Source organism: Ceratotherium simum, chromosome 19 (genome assembly GCF_057802395.1).
Source record: "Ceratotherium simum simum isolate JZ-2026a chromosome 19, ASM5780239v1, whole genome shotgun sequence".
NCBI classification, from domain to species: domain Eukaryota; kingdom Metazoa; phylum Chordata; class Mammalia; order Perissodactyla; family Rhinocerotidae; genus Ceratotherium; species Ceratotherium simum.
The window spans coordinates 29,779,192-29,803,520 of record NC_141918.1 but is presented as its reverse complement, the minus strand read 5'-3'; the positions used below and the strand labels follow the sequence as shown (position 1 = coordinate 29,803,520).

Sequence of the window (24,329 nt, the reverse complement as noted above, 5' to 3'; positions counted from 1 at the left end):
CACCTCCCAAGACTTCTTAGGCTTTCTATCATTTTCCAAAGAGAAGTCAAGAGAAGAGAGGGAAAGAGAGGACAGAGAGGTGAAGGAAATGAGAAAAAGTAGGGGCATCAATATAGTTTCCTAAATGATGATTAATAACTAACTTATGTTAAAATCAAATGTACTATTTTTACTGATGACTCAGTAAAGCCCATTAACAAGTGGTAAAATAGAAAAATTCCCTCTGTTACACTGCACAGTATATATTATTTCTTCCTGAGAATTTATTTAAGCTTTCAAATAAAAATCGATTTTCCTGAGTCTTCTGAAATCTGAGCTGGTAAGACTTTCAGACTCGGGCCCAAACATCCCACTGCTTTGAGCTACAACTCCTGGGAATCTACAAACCAATTTATTTGTGCAGACGCCCTTTTCTTAGATGATTTATATCGTGTGTGTGTGTCCCCTCTAATACCCTTTTTTTAGGCTTTGTCTCTTTTATAACACTTTCTTCAAAATTAGAATAATTGGTCTCTGATTCTTTATTCTCTTCATTGATAAAATCTGTGCATTTTCTACTTTCACCTGAAAATTAAACTCTCAGATTATTACCCTAAACCAGAAGGGTCATCAAATTTTCTTCTGTAAAGTGTCAGTCAGTCAATATTTTAGGCTTTGTAGGACACATAAGGTCTCTGTCATATATTTTCTTTCTTTTTTTTTAAACAACCCTTTAAAAATTTAAAAACCATTCTTAGCTTGAGTGCCTTACAAAAAGCTCTGGTTGCTTTAGTTTATCAACCTCTGCCGTAAACAATTAGTTTTAAATGGGCCCTAACTAGCCCATCTGGAAAGGGTTGGAACAACTTTACCCATGCAGACTTCTGAAGCAAACTGAAGGGAACTAGGGCCAACACGTTGGTAATTCGGAAGGGCCGGGGGACAAGGGGCTCTCCCAATGCTTCTCCCCTAAGGATATGAAGGGTCACCTTGACTTTGCTTGGTTTTGCCTTAGGAGGCCTGAACCCAGGGAAGCTGGCTGCCAGGGACACAACTGAAATAAAAACATTTAACAAAAGGCCAGTTTATTTTACACTGACTCCCAAGGTAGTTTATGTGGGAAACAGCAAGCTAGTCATTAAACCCTCTCTGGGCTTCGTTCACTCAGCACATGACATTCATGCTCTTGAGCGCAAAATGAGCACAAATCCAGCCCGGGAGGGAATTCCAGGCCACGAGAAGTGTCTCCCAAGATAAGGATCTCGATTTTCACAAAATGGCTCAGCAGATTCCACCAATGGTAAGAGAACTTTATTTTAATAGAAATGTCCTCTTTTTAAGCTGGCCCCTTCCCCCACCACGAGAAAGCAGCTTTATCACTAAAAGGCAATCCATTTATTTAGACGTACTCTTTTTAGGCAACTTTAACTTCTTCCACCGTCGTAACACTACTCTGTATTTCTCACTTTCAGTCTTCTCTTCAAACACTTTTTTCAGGAGAATCCTCATCACTGTCTCTGCTTCTGCTTCTTTATCCTCTCCAATGAGAAGGTCCAATGTATCTCCCACTTTCACCTGAAAATGAGAAGAAAACTGAGTCTTGACTATTGGCAAACACAGGCCAATGCAAACATCCCCGCTTGGAGTTTTCACCGGGTGACCGTCACGGAAGGCAGGTGAGAAAAGGTCCCATCTCCTCTGTAACAGTCACTCGTCCCAGGTGCTTGGGGGTGAAAGGGCCTCACCGGGAGGGTGCCTCACACATGTGGCCCCGTATTGGCCAGTGTCCTTCCTTCAGACCCAGGCAACTGGTTGCTTGTGGACGGTGCAGTGGCTCAAATACTCGCCTCTAGAGGGTGATTTGAGCAAACACTTGAATGGAGGCATTATTTTGGTAACAATGGCAAAGACCAAGGAAGTGCGGCACAATCTTAGAGAATATGTGCACAGTAATTACTTCATGCCCTGGGAAAACAATTTTCAGTGTAACACTTTTCATTGATTTCAACCCAGATGAGCTACATAATTGGGGAAGGGCAGGTTGTTGGAAATTAGTCACTGTGAAACAATGCTTAGCTGTATCTCTTAGAGAAATGGAAGTAAAGGAACTTCTTTTCTAGCACTGGCGGCCCCAGTGATGCCACATCATCACAAAGAGACAAAACACAACTCAGAAAGATGGAACACCAGAGAAGAGGGTAGAGTTGATGCTGACTCAGTGGGTTAAAAGGGCTGAGGTCAAACTCATTCTTGCCCGGATGGGAGCTTTGGGTTGAGCTAGTGCAGGGCATGCCCTAGGGCAGTCATGTCAGTATTGCCAGGGTGCAGACAGCCCATGACGGATACCTGGGCCTGGCAGCTCAGGACCTGCCCAGTGACTAAGGAAGGGGCTAAACCGACCTAGATGCCATATGCTGCTTCTGCTCAAACACAACCAGGGACAACCAGGGGCCATGGCAGACCACTCACCACTGTTCCCAAGGAGGGGGAGGCCATGGACTCTATGTGGGCACATGTGGCCAGTTAAAAGCCTACTGGAGGGCTTCTGTTTAAAAAACAGGGTGCCAAATGCTGACTTTCACTTTATTTTCCAATTAATGCTCTCTGAGGCAGTCATAACTTCACACTGTCTGAACATTTGTATCTCCCCAGGGCAAGCCCATATCTGTTCTCCCAGCCACTCACGGCCTCTGCAGGCCCAATGTTCAGTCTACAACATGGGGATGTACAACTGACGCCACACTGGTCAATCGGGGTGACCCAGAGTAGCTGGATGTAAAACTCATGCAGGGTCTGATTTTAAACCATTAACTTTGTCCACTCTGGGCTGAGAAGCAGAAAGGCTCATACCACAGCTAGGCATGAAGACTGCTTCTCCCCCAGGGTTAAAGGATGGGCTGACCCAGGCATCCCCTGGGGTGGGTGGGGGTCATCCTCCTGCAGTTCTGTTGGGTTTAACTAAAAAAAAAAAAAAAAATGACCACTTGGCCCAACTGTGTGGACATTTAAAATCAATGTCCAGGAGGGGCCGGCCTGGTGGTGCGAGTGGCTGGGTGCACGCGCTCCCCTGCAGCGGCCCGGGGTTTGCTGGTTCAGATTCCAGGCACGCACCGAGGCATTGCTTGTTAAGCCATGCTGAGGCGGCGTCCCATATAAAGTAGAGGAAGATGGGCACGGATGTTAGCCCAGGGCCAGTCTTCCTCAGCAAAAAAACAAACAAACAAACAAACAAACAAAAAAAACCAAAAACCAACAAAGAGGAGGATTGGCGTTGGATGTTAGCTCAGGGCTGGTTCTCCTCACAAACAAAACAAAACAAAACAAAACAAAACAAACAAAACAAATAAAATCAATGTCCAGGAATATAAGGCTTGGGACCTCCATTTTACCTTTTTTGGCATAACTTTGTTTCATTAAAATTCATTTTTTAATAAGTAATATATGCACGATACAAAATTTAAAAGGATATACAGGGGCTGGCCCAGTGGCATAGTGGTTAAGTTTGAGTGCTCCGCCTCGGCAGCTGCCCAGGGTTCGTGGGTTCAGATCCCCGGTGGGGACCTACACACCACTCATGAAGCCATGCTGTGGTGGCATCCCACATACAAAATAAAGGAAGATGGGCACAGATGTTAGCTGAGGGACAATCTTCTTCAAGCAAAAAGAGGAAGACTGGCAATAGATGTTAGCTCAGGGCTAATCTTCCTCACAATCGATCAATCAATAAATAAAAAATAAAAATTAATGAATTAATGAAAATAAATAAATAAAAGGATATACAAAGAAAAGGCATCGGTTCTTGTGCATCCTTTCACAGATATACTGTGCGTGACGTCTGCCCCTTAAAAGAGCAGGCAACATGTAGCCGAAGAGCGGATCCCTTTGGCGGCTTATTTCTAGGGCAGAGAATAGGGAAGGAAGGTTTCTCCCTTGCCCAGTCAATCCCAGGGAGAGGTGAGTTCACTAAGGCTTTGATCCCCACACTTGGGCTCCCTACAGCCTGTTTAAGTCAACAGCTACCTGGCACGTCCAGCACTGTGGCCCCAGCTGGTTTGCAGCTCCCAGAGAAGCTGTGATCTGCTACGGGCAGCCAGGGTTAGAGTTGTGGCATCAGACAAGCCCCTGACCCTTCACGGCCGGCAGCTGGGCATGGGCCCCACAGAGCAGGCCACGGAAAGGAAGAGGAGTGTTCTTTATTCCCTGCAAGGCCCTGTCCTTTTTAATGTGGGAGATGGCACAGCAGACACAAAGCAAAACTGGCTGGGATTAGGGGCTGTTCCAAATATCTACATTTCAAATCTCCCCTTAGCTGCAGTTACTATGGCTACCAGTGCTCCTAGTAACGAGGCAGCCAAGTGTTAACACTGGCCCCTTCCTTTGCTGACCCTCAGGAGAAATCTGGAAGGCAGCCGAGACACAGAACACCCAAAGCAGAATGAAGAAGCAGCAATTACGCTGTAGTTAATATATCAAAGCAGAGGGATAAAAACAGACTTGAAGTGTTTGTAAATGAGGCCCTGGCACAGAGGCCTCGCGCTCCAAGAACAGTTCTTGTCTTAGGAACACTGCAGCCGAGGAGAGGGCAGGGTTACAACCAGGAAAAGGTAGTTAAGGGACTAGAAGGGCCTGATCTCCAGATGCGTGTCTGGAGAGCCTGATTCCCTGAAGCTCATTGAACAGCGCCTGACACCGCAATCTGAACCTGCAGGGTCAGGTGCCGTCAGGGGATCGTGGGCCTCATGATGTGGCAGCTGCAACAAGCATTGGGGAGTCCCCCTCTTTCTGTCCACTTAGCCACAAGAACGTGTCTGATCCCAGGGAGCAGGGACTCTGAAGAAGGCCTCAGCATGCACCCAGGTCCACGGGCCCATGGCTCACACCCTCCCATGTCTCAGGGCAACAGGATGCAGCTCTGGTCCTCCAACCCCAGAGGTGTTTTGAAATATGAAAGAATCTTAAAAACAGCCTCCAAAATGTGTCCAACTTCCTGGAACATTTGTTCTCTGGACACTGACTGAGAGTTAGAGTATGTCTGCCAATGCCTCGTATATCTCTGTTTTCAAACTTTTTAAGGGTCTCTGTCATAGATGTTTTTATGGTGTTTTGTTAACTTCTACTATCGTTTTTTTCCAATTATGAAAGTGATACATACTCGTAAAAAATTCAGAAAATTAAAAGCATAAAGAAAATATAACCCATAATTCCCCAAAGGGGAATACTAGTAATATTAATCTTTTAATTCTAGATGTATGAATATATGTAATTTATTTTTACAAAAATACATATTTTTAACACAATTTATATATATGATTTATTGTTAACAACAATGGATACTGGAAATACATTTTCTTATAATTGACTTCTTTCACTTAATAATAGTATTAATATGGAGCTGTCAGAAAATATAATACCTCCTTTTTGATAGCTGCCTTGCACCCAGAGCAGTGCATCCAGCAAGTGCTCAGGGAGCACACCTGAGCTGAACAGAATTACATATCTGCTCAGGTAACAGCAGGCCAAGGAAACCTCTACACTGATCAGATGTTTCTTTTTAGCCTAATTACTATGATTTCATGGGGGTTAACATTAATGACTCGGAAGTTTAATTACCGGATTTTTGTCAGTTCTGATAGTGGCTTATCTTAAGATTTTAAAGAAAAAGGAGAAGCTTCATCTCAAAGTCATTAAGGCTGCAAAAGAGCAGCAGTCTGTGTGACTGAGGCTGGCCGGTGACTCTCACTAACGTGACCAGGGCTGCAGGGGACCTCAGAGAGGGCAAGACAGACATACACAAGGAGCCACTGATGCCCCAAGTAAGGAGCCTGAGGGGAAACTGGGGCAGCACTGAGTACTGGCAGAGCAACAGACAAAAATATCTGGCTGTCGTAATCTCTCACCGTCCTGCTTTTCTTCCATAGTTTTTCCCCATTCAGCCTGAGTTCACCTTTGTAGAATGCATCTTCCACTTTGCTATAAAAAAAAAAGTCAAAGTGCTTTAAAATAGAAATATATTCAAAACAATTATACAATTTGAGAAAAACACCTGCCATTAATGCTTATTCTGACACTGACTGACCTCCCCACAAAATCTCCATTCTGGGTGCCGGGAAAGTGCAAGTCAGCTGCTCCCACATGTATCTAAACCATGGAGATCAAGGAGCATTGCCGAACAGATGCTGAACTGCTGCAAAGCTCTGCGAGTACTATTAGGCACGTAGTCAGTCCTCTGATGGGGGCTTTCCCAGAGGGTTTAGCAGTGCACCAAGCCCCATTCAGGACAGGCCTGAGGTACTCCACCGGACTCCCTATGCAGCCACTGCCTGCGAGATGGTAGCTCCCATAATTCACAACAGCGAAGGTCAGTGGGCACTCCCTTCCTCTCAGCTCCGAGAGAAAAACCAGGCACCCCATGTATGGTGAAGCCATTAAGAAATTCTCTGTTAGTCTGCACTGAGGTTGGGGAAATTCCAATCCAGTAGCTCCTGATCTCTCTGAGTTGAATCACTGGGGCAACTAGACCAGGAGAGGGTGCAGACAAAACTCAGCGCTGTTTTCCTCTTGATGCTGTGACTCCAGGTGATTGACATCTGGGGTTCTGCTTAAAAATAACAGCAACAGCTACTAGTCTGGGAGAGGGAGAGGCCTCCTTACTAGTTTGCCAGATTTTAGAGAACATTCAACAAATCTCAATCAGGGTGCTGTGGACTCAAAGTCATCTTTATGAGTCCTTAAGCTTCATGGATTGAAAAATTAAACTATGCCACTAAATCAGGTCATAAAGGTACAAACTACCCAAGGAAATCCTTCTGAATTTATTATTCATACCACAGTTCTTACTTTGCACACACAATGATTGCTAAAGGAACAAATGAACAGCGAGGGTCACTATTCTCATATAAGTAGTCTAGCAGAGAAAGAACAAGAATCTTAAAGAAATCCTGAAAGTTACACTTAATATCTCTGTGCACTATATATGAACACACACAGTATTCTTTTCGTAATAGCTGACATATATTGAGTACCCACTATGTGCCAGGCACTGTTATAAATGCTTTAGATAGAGAGATGCTCATTTAATCCTAGCAACCACCTTCTAAAGTGGTTCTATTATAGACTTCACAGATGAGGAAACTGAAGCACAGAGACTTTAAGTAACTTGCCCAAGGTCACACACACAACCAGGATTGAAACCCCAGTAGTCGGGCTGCAGAGCCTGCATTCTTCATCACCACGTTACACTGCTTCCATTGATTCTAAGGGGTACCTTCTCACGCTGTTGCATTTGTGAAACCCAGGTGCATTTTATGCTTGCTATATATATCTAACATGTGAGGCCTTGTCTCCTCAAAAAGTTGTTATTAAATCAATGGTTCGTCTTATAGTCAATTGTGTCTTAAAATCAAGGAAATATGGCACATGGGAATTGCAGACAGTCACCTGACTTCTTTGGAAATCAGTTTCTCATCTATAGAATGAAATAAGGGAAACAGGTCACCCATAAGGTCCTTTCATATCTACGGTTACTCTTCACTATAATATGAGTGACTGGGAATGCTGCATTAAAATCACCAACAAGACAAGTGATTTTCTAATAAAACGCACATCATACTTACTTTCGTCCAACATCGAGGCCTGACTTCAGGATAACATCATACCGCAAAGACTGCACTACCTTCTCCAGGTCTTTATAGTCTTTGACTACACTGGGGTCGTCCTCGAGCTCCTCTTCCTGCTCGCTCATCTCATGATGGTCACTCTCTTCATCAGAGACCTCTTCATCTTCAACTTTTTGCAGAGTCTTTTTTGTGGATTTTTTAGAGCTTATCTTACTTTTGAGTCTTATGGAAAATGGGAAAATATATTCCGGAGATATTAAAAGCCTTGGGAGTCTCAGGGAGAAAATGTTATGGAAAAGCATTTTATAATCTGATGCATTTAACTTGGTACTAGAAAAATATAGGTATCGATTCCAGGAAGCACAGGGTTTATGTGAAGGTGTCCCTCGTAGCGCTCCCCAGAGTCCAATCCAAGCATCTGGCTTTCTTAAAACACTGGTGGGCAATCTGACACTAGCCACAGCCATGGTGCATACGACCTGAAACAGACAATAATTCAGTTTTATTTCACAACTGCAGTGTCCTGACATTCTTACAGCATAAACCACACACACCAAACACTTTCTATCTAGTCCTGTACTTACTCTCCCTACAAAAGGCCTTATTGGTCTCCACGTACCGACGGCCACGCACTGTACCATGGTGAGTCTTCCAGCTGTAATTACTATGCTTGCCTCATAGGGTTATCAGGAGGGTTGAGTTAGATACTAATGTGTGTGAAAACATTGGTTCCACTCTTCTTCATCCCCCAAATTAGCTTGGGTACTGACTGCTACTGAAAAATATTAACAATAGTTCTCAATGATTTGTTTAAAAAACGAAAATTTCATGGGGAGAAAGACTATTTACTGACATACGTTACATCTTTACAATACTGACTTTGCTCAAGGACACTGGATCATGACTTCATAAAACCCAGAGTGAAGCTCTAAACTTTATTTCAACCTCGAATCCCAGCAAATCAGAGCCAGGAATGAGCAAACTGACAGATCTGCATTTTACCTCCTTTTACATCTTCTTCCCACTGTCTAACAGACGCATTAACTAGCAGAGAAGGAAGGGGCCTGGAGACCCACAAACTAGGTAACTATTTCCTGAAGCACTGAGGTGCTGACATGCCAGAGAGCAACCAATTCCTGTATCACCTCAAAGACAGCAGAAATCATCTTATTATGATGGTGGCAGACCTTCCCAAGTACATCGAGATGGTTTTAGAGACCATGATTTAGTAATGCAAGAAGGGCTGCCATATGGTCAATATCCTCATGCTTCAAGTCTGCAGATGACTTTCCTCTGTGCCAAGGCTATACTTGCAGACTGATTTGATAATGATTTGCCTGACTTTTCCTTCCTACTTTCCATTCATCACAAAGCTGACAACAGCAGTTATCTGTGAGCATACTCAAAAACACATAGGTAGCTACTTCCAAGCTATATTTGTTAACATTTTGGGCCTTATTTCTGTTGGCATGAATGAGATAGACACAAGCTCAACTTTGTATCTCATTGCTCTTGGGACCCCAACATGAGTCTTAAATGAGAAACAAAGCAGGCTCAATTTAAGGGCTGTTTTTCAATATTACTATAATTTGAAATAATTTTTAAATGCTATAAAATCCATAGAGTACTCTAAAATACTGACTAGAAACTACCTGAAGCACCTTAAAGAGATATATTGAAAGAAATTACTTTTACACATATTCTATCTAATTTAATAGAGAATGAATAATAACCATTCATAGAAAGAACTTTAAATTTTATTATAATTAGGGATAAAGGAAGAAAATAGTATAGTTCAGTAGCTCCCAGACTTTGCATTTCATCTATCACCACAAACAAAATAACTTTTTAAAAAGTTACCTAATGGTGGATTACTTTTTATTTTGCCAAGTAAAGATATTTTTTATCCTTTATTTTGCCAAGTAAGAATTCTTTTTAGTAGTAATTGCCACTATTACTACCATAATTTTTTAAGAAAAAGGAGATTTCAATGATTATATATGAAATATATTTTCATAGTAGAAAATTATAAAAATATATAAAGAAAACTCAAACCACCCATAATCCACTCTTAAGATAACCACTGTTAACATTTTGGCATATTTTCCTCACAGTGTAAAGTTTTAAGAAAAATAATTCACTCATAAGCAGAGCCTCTCGTACCCTCCCACCCACCCAAAACACACAGGAAGGTTAACTATAAGTGGCCAGAGTTCTCTATCAGCCTCAGGAATTCTGTGGTGGGCCTAAGTTCTAGACTCATAAGAATTTATCCAGGTGAGGGGCCGGCCCAGTGGCATAGTGGTTAAGTTCGTGTGCTCTGCTTCAGCAGCCTGGGGTTCATGAGTTTAGCTCCTGGGCGTGGACCTACACACCGCTCATCAAGCCATGCTGTGGCAGCATCCCACAAACAAAACAAAGGAAGATTGGCACGGATGTTAGCTCAGGGACAATCTTCCTCTCTTTCTCTCACACACACACACGCACAAGACTTTATCCAGGTGATGTTTAAGTTATGGGCCAAGACACCTATGGTTGAAATCACCACCTGCTGTTGGGCCTGGACCAGACTGCTTTATAAGATGCTCATGTTATGGAGATGAAGACTGGTATTAATAATGAGGATTTGCCTATCTTTAGGTCATTGTTTTTCAAACTATGGGTCATGAGCCATTATTAAAATTTTTACTTTTTAAGAACTACAACTGTAGAGTATAGAAAATATTACAGTGCATCACATATAATAAGAGTAAATATTGCTTCATGAGACTCTTGTTACAATTACACATATACATATATACCTATAACCACACACACTGGGTCACCTTGTAAAATGTATTTACTGTGGAGAACAAAAAAAGTTTGAAAACACTGGTCTGAATAACTTCAGTAAATTATGTTTTGCTATCAGGTATCATGCCAAAGGCCATACGTGTGCCTTGGAGCTCAGGACCTGGCTGCATGTTCCACTCCAATTAACAATACCCCAAAGCCATATGTGTCTGCAGAGACGAAAAGGGCAGCCTCTCAGGGGTAACTTTGTGCAGCTCCCTCATTTTACAGAAAAGTACAAATGAGACTTGGAGCAGTTTAACAATTTGTTAAGTCATACAGCCAGGATTCCAATGCCAACTCTTCTTAACACTCACTGTTTACTATGGGTCAGGCACTGCTCTACATATTAACTTATTTATTCCTTCCAAAAAGCCCATCTCAGTCACACGGTCACACAGATATTAAGTGGATTCAAACCCAGGCTCTCTGGCTTCTAAGTTGAGGCTCTTCACCACCACGCTGAACTGCCCGTCAGACTTCTGACTCCAAGGCCACTGCTCTTTCTGCCACACCATGACATTTATTTTCTCCTCTTCTCTTGAACAAAAGCTAACCTTTACCAACTGCAAAAACAGACAGGAATAGAGGAGTGGGAGAACTGTCACCCCTACTTGGAAGAAGTCCTAAGAGGAGACATCCTGGGGGAGGGAAGCCCTGCTTCTATGTCAGTCCCTGGACTCCCACATTCTCCACCCCAAAATTCTGCCTTTACGCCACACCATTGTCTCCTAGGAGGAATGCCTGGATACGATGTTGCTCTCTGCATACATCACAAACAGATTATATTTACCTACACGACGAAACTTTCACTAGCACAAAATAACTATTTAAAATCACACTCACATGTAAATACAATAAACATAATCAAAATGTCAAGCCAAGCATTACCTTTGGCCCCTCCATTTCCTCTCTGACCTCATCTCCTGCCTCTCACCCTTGCTCACTCAGCTCCAGCCACACGGGCCTTCCTGATGCTCTGCATAACCAACAGGCACATTTCTGGGTAGAGTCCTTTGTTCCAGCTGTGCCTAGAACACTCTCACCCCAGATATCTATCTGCACGGATAACTCATTTTCACAATGAGGTCTACTCATTCCAACTCCATTTAACAGGCATTTTGCCCTCCCAATCTCCCCTTACTCTGCTCTACTCTCTTCCCCAATGGCACTTACTACTAGCTATTATATAATTTACTGTTTTGTTTCGTTTTTTGCCTGTCTCCCCTACTAGAATATAAACTCCACAAGGGTAGGAATCTTCACCTATATTTTTTTCCTCTGCTGAATCCCAAGTGGCCGGAATAGTACCCAGCACATGGTAAGTGCTTAATTAAATACTGTGGAATGAAAGTTGAACAAGAGAACTGGAACCCTTGGAATGAACCCGGAAAAGAACAAAGATGGGGCTGGATTGATGGGCAAGAGGGTAGATCTCCAAGGACCTTGCATACCAAAGTCTGGACTTGACCCAGAGAGCATGGGAGCCACAGAAAGATCTCAAGTAGGGAAGTGACCCGATAGGAGCGCATTCTAAAAGATTTCTTTGGCGACGGTGTGGACATGAGTAGGAGGATCATCGCGGAGGTTTCGGGTGAGATGTTCAGGAGAAGTATAAAAGCTGTGAACTAACCGAAGGCTGTAAGAAAAGCAAAGTCTGCGCTACAGAGGCAACGCTGTCCTTGACCTGCGGGACACTGGGACTCGCTCCAGGCTCCCGAGCCTGTTCCCTACTCCGTAAGGAGAACTTAGTCCAACTGCTTTTAGATCTATTGCAACTAAAAATCCTCCCTTCTCCTGGAGACCTCAGAGGCGGAGTGCCCGCTGGGACCGGGTCGGGTTCCCCTCGCTCCCTCCCCACCCCCCCGGGCCGAGCACCTTCCCGCGTCCCCAAGGTCAAGGGAAACTGGACACCTCCGTCCTCGAGCTCCCAGTCTGCGTCTGCAGCCAGCAGTAGCGGCCGGACCCACGGCGGAGAGCCTCGGCCCGCCGGGGTCTCCCGACCCCTGCAGCCCCCTGGTCCACGGGGCGTCCCGAGGTGGCCCGGCCGGGGCAGGACGCTGGAGAGTCACGTGGAGACCCGGCAGGAGCGCGGGCGGGGCAGAGGCGCTCGCCGCGCCCGTATTTTACAGGTGCGCGCGGTGAAACAACAGAGGGAGCGCGGGTGAGGGGCGTCAGAAAGCCGCACAGTTACCTGTACCTCAAGGCCGCTCCTCCCTCCCCCCCTCCCCGCAGCCCCGCCGATCGCCCGCCTCCAGGCCCCGCCCCGCCCAGGGCCCGCCCCTTCCGTCGGCGCCGGCGCGGGGAGAGCGGGCCGGCCGGGGCGCACGGCTGCGGCGGCGGCGGGACAGCGACCCCTGCTGGAAGCCGCGCCTCGGAGGACTGCGCGGGGACAGCCGCCTCAGGACAGGCCAGGCTCTGAGCTGAGCCCGGAAGCCAGCGTCGCGTGGTTCCACGTGGCTGAAAAGAGCTTATCTAATGCAGTGGGCTTTGGATTCTCGGGGATCACCAACCCCTTAGAACATCTTTGAGACTTGATAGACGTTGTCTCCAGAAAAATCTACTCACGATGTTCGTGCCAGAATTCACTGACAATATTAAGGGAAGTTCAGAACATCCTTTCAAGAATAAAGCAATTAAAAGATGGACTGAGGGCGGGCCCCATGGCTTGGCGGTTGAGTGCCAGCGCTCCGCTGCTGGCAGCCCCAGTTCGGATCCCAGGCGCGTACCCACTCACTGCTTCTCTGGCCATGCTGAGGCTGCGTCCCACATGCAGCAACTAGAGGGACATGCAGCTATGACATACAACTATCTGCTGGGGCTTTGGGGGAAAAAATAAATGAATAAAAAAATTAAAAAAAAAGATATTTAAAAAAAAATAAAATAAAAGATGGACTGAGGGGCCACCCAGTGGCCTAGAGGCTAAGTTCCACATGCTCTCCTTCCGGGCCTGGGTTCAGTTCCAGGCGTGGACCTACACCACTTGTGGGCAGCCATGCTCTGGCAGCTACCCCCATACAACGTAGAGGAACACTGGCACAGATGTTAGCTCTGGGCGAATCTTCCTCAGCAAAAAAAAAAAAAAAAATCAACTTAGTCATACCTGTCCAGCTTACTGATCAGGCAGTAGGTGATTAGATGGCAAAAAAAATCCTGAAAAAACCCAACTCTAAAAATACTGCTTAGCAGTAGACTTTGTGGAAACAGCCCTTTTGTGATGTAAAAAGATGAACCAGAAATTAAAAGAACTTCCAAGGGACTATTTGTTTCATTGTTTCATACATGTTCACATTAACGTTCACGGGGATACGTGTTCTGTTAAATTAGAAATAACGATTTTTTTTTCTTGTTTTCAGAGCATCCTCTCATCTCTTTCCCGTCCTTTGCACCAGCTCTAAGACTTGTACACTTTCTTTTCCACTGCTTGCTCACTGCTTCACACGTGGCTGCTTGGTTGCGTTTGTGCAGTAAGAAAAAGCAGTTACAAATTGTTTCAAGTGCTGAAGTGATACAACTTTATGTATTATATCAATTCAGTTTCTACTGTTGACATTTTATATAGGCGATACACAGTTGCATTTACTAGTGTGATTTGGAAAAGATTACAGATAAATTGTTAAATCTGCCAGTAACTGGGGTTAATCAGTATTATTATAAAGTGACAAAATTGCTGTATGATTATGCGTGATTATGGAAGGAGATCAAAGAATACAGTGGTATTGGATTACATAGAATCAATTTAGTCATTGGCTTTTAAAAATATAAACATTTCATTAGATGAATCCAGTTAATTTTTAACTTAAAATGGTAATTAACATATAAAACTGCTGTGAGATTAACATGTAATGTGTGTGTATACACATATTTATGATTTTTAATTTTTTTTTTCACAGGAACCTGTTTCTTTTCCCCAGTGGGCAGGAGCCCCTGCTGTAGTGCATTGTGGGCATTGTAGTTTTCACAGGTTTAGACCACCTAGGGGACTAAGTTCCCATTTCAGTCAACCGGGCTGCACTAGGTCAGACCACAAGACACTGGGAATTGAGCTAGGAGTTAAGCCTACAAATCTAGGCTCCAGCTTTTAATTTAGCTCAAATACTCAATCTTAAGTAAAGAGATGAGTAAATCAGACAGTGCTTTTGGTGGGCCATGTAGATGAGCTTAAAGTTATTTTTTAAGGCAGGAGGAGCAGCCTCACTTTGGATACTCTGAATATTGTTATGGGCTAGATTTTATTCTCTTATATTTTCTCTTACAATTTATTTACTATTTATTTATTTGTTTGCTTGTTTAAGTGGAGAAAAATTACCTGGAGAAGAAAGTTCCTTTCCACTGCCTCACCTTACTTATCCCAAACTTCAAGTTTAGCTAGTTACCAAAGACATTTTAAGAGCAATCCATTACAAAGCCCCATCCCTCCACTCTGAACACCTCCCCTCTTACCTTCTCAAGGAGCTTTGTCCTTAGGCCCTCCTCTTTCCTGAATCATCAGTCTTTGTTACTCTTCCAGATCATTCCTGCCAGCACACAAAGAACACAAACATGTAACAAGTTCTAATTATGTCACATATATCTACTCTATATATGAGATATTTTTTAATTTTTAAAATTTAATATAAATAATGTGATACTTTTTTTCATTCCACTTTATTTTTGAGATTCATTTCGTGTTTATACATGCATTTTGGCTCCTTTATACAATTCATATGTAAAGTATTTCCAGTTTATTGGTTTCTTTACTAAAGAACAATTAGGTTCTTTCAAACACTGCAGTGGTGGCACTTACAGAGATATCACTCTGTGAAAGTTTCTCCAGTGTGCTTACTTAAAATAGGAATCTCTGGGTCCTAGAGTAAGTATGTTTTTCTTCAATCTTGCCAAAAATGGCTTAATTATACTAATTTATATTTGCACAAGCTCATGAAAGTTGTATTTTTTCCCATTCCCCTTAATAGTTTATGTTATCAGATTTTTAAATATTGTCAATCTTATGGATGGAAAATGGTACCTTGTTTTAATTTGTAAACTTTCCCTGACTGGTAGTGAGATTGAATATGTTTTTATATATTCGTTGGCTATTCAGATTTTTTCTCTTTAATTTGCCAGTCTATACCCTTTGCCCACCTTTCTATGTAGTCGTCTTTTCCATTCACCTGCCTTTGCCCCTGATGGTAAACACCAGTACCACCATATACGGCATTGTAACTCTAGGAAAACTGCATACTCATCCGCAGCATCATTCACATGAACTGCAGTGAAAATGGCACCCCTGGAGTTGTGCAGTGGGTGGTGACCCTAGCGACCATGCTCCTGATTTGGGTTTATGATGCCCTTGCTTTCTCAAAAAATAGTTGTTGTTATCATTGTTTTTTAATCACATATTTCTGTTTCCCTAAACAATATATTGATGAGTTTTGTTCTTGAAATTTACATAAATGGTATCATATTGTATGTCACACTTATGATGACTCCATGTCATTAACATACTATGTTTATGACTTGTGCATTCACTCAACATTAGGTTTTTAAGATTCATCTATTTGTAGCTGGCAGTTGTTCATCCATTTCTTTTACTGCTTATAATATTCCATAGTGTGAGTATACCATAATTTATTTATTACTTATTTATTTGTTTTTTTAGTGAGGAAGATTGGCCCTGAGCTAACATCTATTGCCAATCTTCCTCTATTTTGTACGTGGGCTGCTGCCACAGCATGGCTTGATGAGTGGTGCGTAGGTCCACGCCCGGGATCCAAACCAGCGAATTCTGGGACGCCAAAGCAGAGAGTGCATACTTAACCACTACACCACAGGGCCTGCCCCTATTTTTTATTCTTCTGTCGATGGACTATGACTTCTTTTTAGTTTGTTTTATTTTATCTGTTTTTGCTATAATGGAAAATGCACTAATGAATAGTCTTTTAAATATATCTTGATATACATGTGCCAGAATTTCTCAGACAGTATCAGTTTAGGAGTGGAATGACTGGAATTTTGAGTATACATATGTCCACTTTTCTAAGATAAGCAAAATTGTTTTCCAAAATGATTATACTAAATATTATCTGACCAAGCAGTGTATGAGGCTTTCCATTGGTTCAGTCCTTGCCAACAAGTACAGCTTACATTGTCACACTTCTTTATTTTTACCAATCTAGTGTGTGGAGAATGGTATCACAGTGACTTTTAATTTGCACTTCTCTGATTACTCATGATGTTGAGCATATTTTTCTTTGTTTATTAGCAATTTTTGTTTCCTCTTCGTCTGTTTTGCCCCCTCCCCCTTTTTTCTATTTTTATTGTTCTCTATTGGGCTATATATATAAGTGGGCTGAGTTGTACCCCTCCAAAAGATATGTTCACATCATAACCCCCAGCCCCTGTGAATGGGACCTTCTTTGGAAATAAGGTCTTGGCAGATGTAACCAAGATGAGACCATACTGGATTAGGGTGGGCCTGAATCCAATAATTGGTGTCCTTATAAGAAAAAGGAGAGGGAGATTTGGATGCAGAGACACAGAAGATACACATAGGGAAGAAGGCCTGTAATGATGGAGGCAGAGAGTGGAGTGACACAGCTGCAATCTAGGGAATACCAAGGATTGCTGGAATCCCCAGGAGCTAGGAGACAGGCATGGAACAGATTCTCTCTCAGAGCCCCTAGAAGGAACCAATTCTGCTGACACCTTGATTTCACACATTTGGCCTCCTGAACTGTGAGAGAATACAATTCTGTGGTTTTAAGCAAGCCAGTTTGTGGTAATGCATTACAGTAGCCTTAGGAAACTAAAACAGGGAGTTGTTCTTATAAATTTGTAGGAAGTCATTACATATTCTGTGTTACAATTCTATGTTGATTACGATGTTGCAAATATCTTCTCCCAGATTGTGGCTGTCTTTTTACTTTCTTTATGGTGTCTTTGGATGAACAGAACTTCTTATTTTTAATGTAGTTGTAGGGGAGGAAGAAAAGCTTTTTGCTCTACCTTCTTAGGTTCAATGTCTGGGACCCTGCAAATTAAACTGATGACAGACAGATTAACAGGAGGAAAAACCTCAGAGTTTATTTATGCATGCAACATACATACATGTGGGAGAACTCAATGGTGAGTAACTCAGAGGAGTAGTTAGAATTTGGGGCTTATATACCATCTTAACAAAGGGCCAGAGAAGTGACAAGACAAAGGAAAAGGAGTTTGGGCTTCTAGGGGTGGTAAATCATGGGAAGGAAATATACAGGGGAAACTAATGGAAGATAAGTGTTATTCTAGTAAGATTTGTTCTGCAGACTCAATCTTGTGCAGTCTCTGGGGTGATGAGTGTCTCTGATGGTTCTCCTCTTCCTGGTACAGGAGAGGGGAGGGGAACACCTTCACAAGGGGAAATTTATACCTGGCCTTTAGGCAGAAAGGGAGAGAGTAGAGAGCTTTTCCTGCATCTGCTGTTTCTCACTTGCCTTCAGCTCAAAATAATCGTAATGCCAAAGTGGCATACTCTGATCCCCTTCATAGTCAAATCTGACAATTTTATCATTGATGGTTAACACGTTTTGGTTTTTGTTAAGAAATCCTTCCCAACCTTGAAGTCATAAGTTGTCCTTTTGTAATTTCTTTCAACAGTTCTTGCATTTAATCTTTCATATTTAAGTTTTTATTCCACTTGGAACTGTTTTTTATGTATAGTGTGAGGTAAAGGTTCAACTTCATCTTTTTTTCATAAGGATCACTAGTTATCTCAGCTTATTTTGTTGAATATCTATTTTTTCATCAGTGATCTGAATGACACCTCTGTCATATGTCAAGTATTCATATATTTGTGTATGTGTTGCTGAGTTATCTGTTATATTCCATTGGTTCCTATCCCAATATTACATAATTTTAATATAACAGCTTTGTGATAAGTTTTGACATTTGATAGAACAATTCCCCTCTCTACTACATCACTACCTTATTTGACTTCTTCAATTTGAATTAGTTTAACAAGAAGCAATATCTTTACAATATTGAGTTTTCCAATAAAATGAACATGGCATATCTCTCCTTTTTTTGTGTGTGAGGAAGATTAGTCCGAACTAACATCTGTTGCCAATCCTCCTCTTTTTGCTGAGGAAGATTGGCCCTGGGCTAACATCTGTGCCCATCTACCTCTACTTTATATGTGGGACACCACCACAGCATGGCTTGATAAGTAGTGCATAGGTCTGCACCAGGGATCTGAACCGATGAACCCCAGGCTGCTGAAGTAGAGTGCATGAACTTAACCACTATGCCACCCAGCCAGCCCCGGCGTATCTATCCTTTTGGTTAGAGCTTCTTTAATGTTTTTCAATAATTTATAATTTTAAATATAAAGGTTGTGTACAACTTTTATTAGATTTATTCCCAGGTACCATATATTTTTGTTGCCATTTCAAATTGTATAATTTAGTTACATTTTGAAAACTTTTTAATTGATGTATAACATATAGTAAAGTACACAAATCTTAAATATAAGCTCAGTGACTTTGTACAAACGTATTATCCCTGGAATCACCATACAGAGCAGCATATAGAGCATTTCCAACACATCAGAAGGATCTATCCTTCTCCCTCCCAGTGAACACCCCCCAAAGATAACCGCTGTTCTGACCTCTATTACTATACATCAGCCTTGTCTATCATTACAAAGTTATATTTTCTAACCACTTCTTGCTGGTGCATAGCAATGCAACTGAGTTTGGTATATTGAACTCCTATTCAGCCACCTTACTATGCTCTTACTTATTATATGCTGGTGGTTTTTGTTTTTCTGTATAGTCTTTGGGACTTTCTATGTGGACAGTCATATTATTTGTGTATAATAATAGTTTTGTTTCTTCCTTTCTAATCTTTGTACTTAAATCTTTTTTTTTTTTTTTTTGTGAGGAAGATCAACCCTGAGCTAACATCCGTGCCAATCCTCCTCTTTTTGCTGAGGAAAACCGGCCCTGGGCTAACATCTGTGCCCATCTTCCTCCACTTTATATGGGACACTGCCACAGCATGGCCTGGCAAGAGGTGCATTGGTGCGTGCCCGGGATCCGAACTCGGGCCGCCAGCAGTGGAGCGTGTGCAATTAACTGCTATGCCATGGGGCCAGCCCCTGTACTTAAATCTTTTTCTTGTCTCACTCTGTTTTAGGTGTTCTGGTACAATGTTGAACAAAAGCAGTAGGAGCATAATTTTTCCCGATTCTAAAAGGAATGCTTCTAATTTTTTTTTACCACTAAAAGTGATATTTGATGAAGGTTTCTGGCATATACTTTTTTTCAGGTTAATAAGCACTCTTCTTTATCTATTTTACTATAGAATACTGTATAGATTTTAATCATGAATGAATTTTTGAACTTTTCAAATACCTTTTCTGCATGTACTGAGATCATATGGTTTTTCTCCTTTAATATATTAATGTGATAAAGTGTGTGTAGAGATTTTTTGTGTGTGTGTGTGTGAGGAAGATCAGCCCTGAGCTAACATCTGTGCTAATCCTCCTCTTTTTGCTGAGGAATACTGGCTCTGAGCTAACATCTATTGCCAATCCTCCTCCTTTTTTTTCCCCCCAAAGCCCCAGTAGATAGTTGTATGTCATAGTTGCACATCCTTCAAGTTGCTGTATGTGGGATGCGGCCTCAGCATGGCCAGAGTAGCGGTGCGTTGGTGCGCGCCCAGGATCCGAACCCGGGCCGCCAGTAGCAGAGCGTGCGCACTTAGCCGCTAAGCCACGGGGCCGACCCTAGATTTTCTAATAGTAAACCATTCTTGTATAAACCCAACTTGGTCATCTTTTAAAATTCCCTTATGAAGTTTATATTTACAGTGGGTTTCTTGCAGACAACATAGTTGGGTTGTTTTTTGGTTCATACTGACATTCTTATGAATTTTGTTTGCTAATATTTTGTTTTGTTTTTTTGTATCTATATTTATGGGCTAGATTAGCCTCTTATCTTTCCTTTCTTGTACTGTCCTTGAAAAGCTTTAGAATCTCAATTTTAGGGCCGGCCCCGTGGCTTAGCGGTTAAGTGCGCACGCTCCGCTGCTGGCGGCCCGGGTTCGGATCCCGGGTGCGCACCGACGCACCGCTTCTCTGGCCGTGCTGAGGCCGCGTCCCACATACAGCAACTAGAAGGATGTGCAGCTATAACATACAACTATCTACTGGGGCTTTGGGGGGAAAAATAAATAAATAAAAAACAAAAAAAAACTTAAAAAAAAAAAAAAGAATCTCAATTTTATCAGGCTCATTGAATGGGTAAGGGAATGCTGCCTCTTTTTTTGTACTCTGGAAGAATTTGTATAAGATTGGAATAACCTTGCTTCTTTAAAGTCTGGAAAGCTATATCTGCATATGACTTGGCGTGTGTGTGTGTTTGTGCATGACTGTGAAGATTTTAATCTACTGATTCAATAATTTTTTTTAAATAATGTAGGACTATCCAGGCTTTGTGTTTCTTCTTGAATTAGTTTAAAGTTAAATTTTTCATGAGTTATTTCATTGTGTGTTTCCCAATTAAATGACATAAAATTGTTTATAATATTTTCGTATCTTTTAAATTTCTAATATATTTATTTATATCTCTTTTCTTTATTTTTTATTCTTCTTAATCTCTCTTGCCAGAGGTTATCAATTTTAATAGTGTTTTTAAATAACCAACTTTTGGCTTTTAAAAAATCCTTTTGATTTTATCTTTATTTTCTAGTTAATTAATTTCTTTTTCCTTTATCACTTCCTTCCTTTTATTTTCTTTGGTTTTGTTTTGTTGCATTTTTTTCTAGTATGTTTAGCTAAATGCTTAGATCTACAACTTTTAGCTTCTCCCATTTTCTAATACAAGCATTTAAGGATATATATTTCCCTCAAAGGACTGCTTTAACTGCATTCCACAAGTATTTTCAATAATATTCTTTGGACCACAGTTGGGAATACTGGTCTAGATTGGTTTATGGCAAGTAAACTAAATTTGTTGAGCACTTAATAAGTATGGGTCACTATGGTAATCACCTTAGGATGTGAAAAACCTGCAGCAGATACTGCTCGCTTCCTTCCTTCTACCCATAAGGTCAAGTGAATCTACTGCATGTTTTAGTTATGACTCATTTCCTCAAAGTTGTCCCAACCTAATAATGCTCCCTGTTATAAGGATCTTACAGTCAATAGGGATGATAAGACAATGCCAATAATGAGCAAGGAAGCCAGTGACCCAAAAGATGGAACAATGAACAAAAATAGTCTCAGCCGCAAAATATATAGTTAGGTACCAAGGATTATACTGGAGGAAATGGCAGTTTTTTAAAATAAATGTGTTTTTTATTTGTTGCCTGAAGGACAAACCAAAAATTATAGCTTACTAGGAAAATAAAAAGGATACTTGGCCAGAAGTATCCTCAGTTCTTTGAACCATGTGGTCTAGAATATTCTTAAGGGCTGTTTTTCATGTTTTGTGTAATTATGTTCAAACTCTGAATTTATAATTTATTCTCATTTTCCATGAACACTCCCCTTGCCACCATTCATTCAGTGCTATCCCACATTTCTAAGATCTATATGTGGATGCATATTGTATAGTAACTAGGAACCTTTAGAGAATTTTTTGTTGTTATTGTTACAATGACCAGGAAGAATGAAGTAGAGTGTGTATTTTTAAAACTTTATTTTTAAATAAAAATTGTATGTATTTAAGGAGTACAACATGATGAATTGATATACATATACACAGTGAAATGATTACTACAACAAGCTAATTAACATATCATGTCCTCACATGGATAGTATTTTGTGTGTGTGATGAGAGCACCTGAAATCTACTCTGTCAGTAAATTCCCAGTATTCAATAATTAAATAACTATTATTAACTATAGTCATCAGGCTGTGCATTAAATCTCTAGACTCATTCATCCTACATAACTGCAACTTTGTGTCCTTTAATCAACATCTCATTTCCTCCTCCTCCCCAACCCCGGTAACCACTGTTATAATCTCTGCTTCGATGTATTTGACTTTTTTAGATTCCACATATAAATGAGATCATGCAGTTTTTTTTTCCTTCTGTGCCTGGCTTACTTCACTTAGTATAATGTCTTCCAGGTTCATCGATGTTGTTGCAAATGGCAGATATATCATATGTATATTTATACTAGGTTGGACTATATGAGATTGCTGATATTTGACCATTTTTAATCTACAAAGATAGCAATTTCAGATGGCTCAACCATGTGTAATTAGAAGCAAATGAATAGAAGCAAATCTTATGGTGTGGTCATGAAAACTCCCTTTTCTGCTAAGGGAAAAAAATTGTAGAAAATTAAAGAGCCACCATAAGTAGTTGTATTATATGTTGTTAAATCTTAAAATTCAATGCTACTAACTAACTTAATGTTGAACTTTTGATAAGCCATTAAATTCTGATCAGGAAATAAGCTTTTGCTTTGCTTTGACTCTAAAGGGGAAAATCGGTGGTGTTTCAAATGCTTGGCACACTATTAGATGGGCTTTGTTTTCTTTTAAACAGCTGGGAAAAAATAACTGATATAAGGAGTGGGAGGGAGTGCAGAAAGAATCAATATCACAAAGAACCAAGCTAAATTCACTTATCCACTGTCAGGTGGTTTTAATTGTCATACGAAGAACTAAGACTATTGCTGTTTGAAGAATCTCAAACTCAGATGTTCCAGAGTGCAACTTATAATGTCATTCACGCCATCTGTCTCCCAGAACAGCTTTGTCGTTGAGTTACAATACTCTCGTCCTCTGGTACCGTTTGCTTCCAGCATCTGGGTCTTTTTTTTTTTTTTTGTGAGGAAGATCAGCACTGAGCTAACATCCATGCCAATCCTCTTCTTTTTGTTGAGGAAGACTGGCCCTGCGCTAACATCCGTGCCCATCTTCCTCCACTTTATATGGGATGCTACCACAGCATGGCCTGACAAGTGGTGCCTCGGTGCGCACCCGGATCTGAACCCTGGCCGCCAGCAGCAGAACGTGTGCACTTAACCGCTACGCCACGGGGCCGGCCCCCAGCATCTGGTCTTTCTTTGCGTTCCCTTTGTATGTGTATTGCAATAAAACACACATCCTTAGAAATTACAGATCTGATTTTTTCCATAATGAGTAAATGCTATCCCTATCCTCCATTTATATAATACTTGAATCTCTTTTTTAACTTTGAAAATCAGGACCCAGAGCTTTGCAGTGAGTGGGGTATACTCTGATAATTTGAGAACAAGGTCAGAAAACGAGATTCAGCGAGACAGGTGATGGTAGTATAGGAGAGGAAGAACTATTCCTCTACCTTCTAGGTCCTTCTGGCTGGTCTAAGAATTAAATTGACATGAGACAGAATAGCAGGAGAAAATCAAACCAAGTTTAATAACATGTATACACGGGAGAAACCCAGGAAAACTGAGTAACTCACCAAAATGGCTGAAGCCACCAGCTTAAATACCATCTTCCGCTAAAGACAAGGGAGGATGTTGGGCGTTAGTGGTTTGGGACTTCAAAGGGGACGAAGGTAATTTACATGGAGATGGAAAAGCAAATGTTTGATAAACAAACGTTGACCATGCCTTGCAAAGACAACAAGCGATGGAGAGGACGTTGATTAAAAAGCCCTTGTTAGGTTCCTCTCCGTCTATCACACCTAGTTTATATTGTACTATAGTTATCTTATGGTATTAGCTCCTTCCTGGAACAGGCCTTCTTCTTTTTTTTTTTTTTTTTTTTGTGAGGAAGATCAGCCCTGAGCTAACATCCATGCTAATCCTCCTCTTTTTGCTGAGGAAGACCGGCTCTGAGCTAACATCTATTGCCAATCCTCCTCCTTTTTTTTTTCCCCCAAAGCCCCAGTAGATAGTTGTATGTCATAGTTGCACATCCTTCTAGTTGCTGTA

General features: G+C 41.5%; 1 protein-coding gene across 4 annotated transcripts in view; it reads right to left on the bottom strand.

The window, feature by feature from the left end:
• Nucleotides 1-1,274: 1,274 nt before the first annotated feature.
• Nucleotides 1,275-24,329, bottom strand: part of MTRES1 (mitochondrial transcription rescue factor 1) — a 37,974-nt gene continuing 14,919 nt past the window's right edge. Inside the window, exons 2-5 of one of the 4 annotated variants that reach the window (XM_087443955.1) lie at nt 14,871-14,944; nt 7,593-8,074; nt 5,877-5,949; nt 1,275-1,554 (exon numbers count right to left, since the gene is read on the bottom strand). In XM_087443955.1, coding sequence (XP_087300081.1) covers nt 1,375-1,554; nt 5,877-5,949; nt 7,593-8,062 — 723 coding nt within the window. In that variant the 5' untranslated portion in view covers nt 8,063-8,074; nt 14,871-14,944 and the 3' untranslated portion in view covers nt 1,275-1,374. Of the gene's footprint in view, nt 1,555-5,876; nt 5,950-7,592; nt 8,075-10,847; nt 12,049-12,305; nt 12,485-14,870; nt 14,945-24,329 lie in introns of those variants that run through there. The other 3 variants (XM_004422176.3, XM_014781143.2, XM_087443954.1) reach the window with 3 other exon arrangements.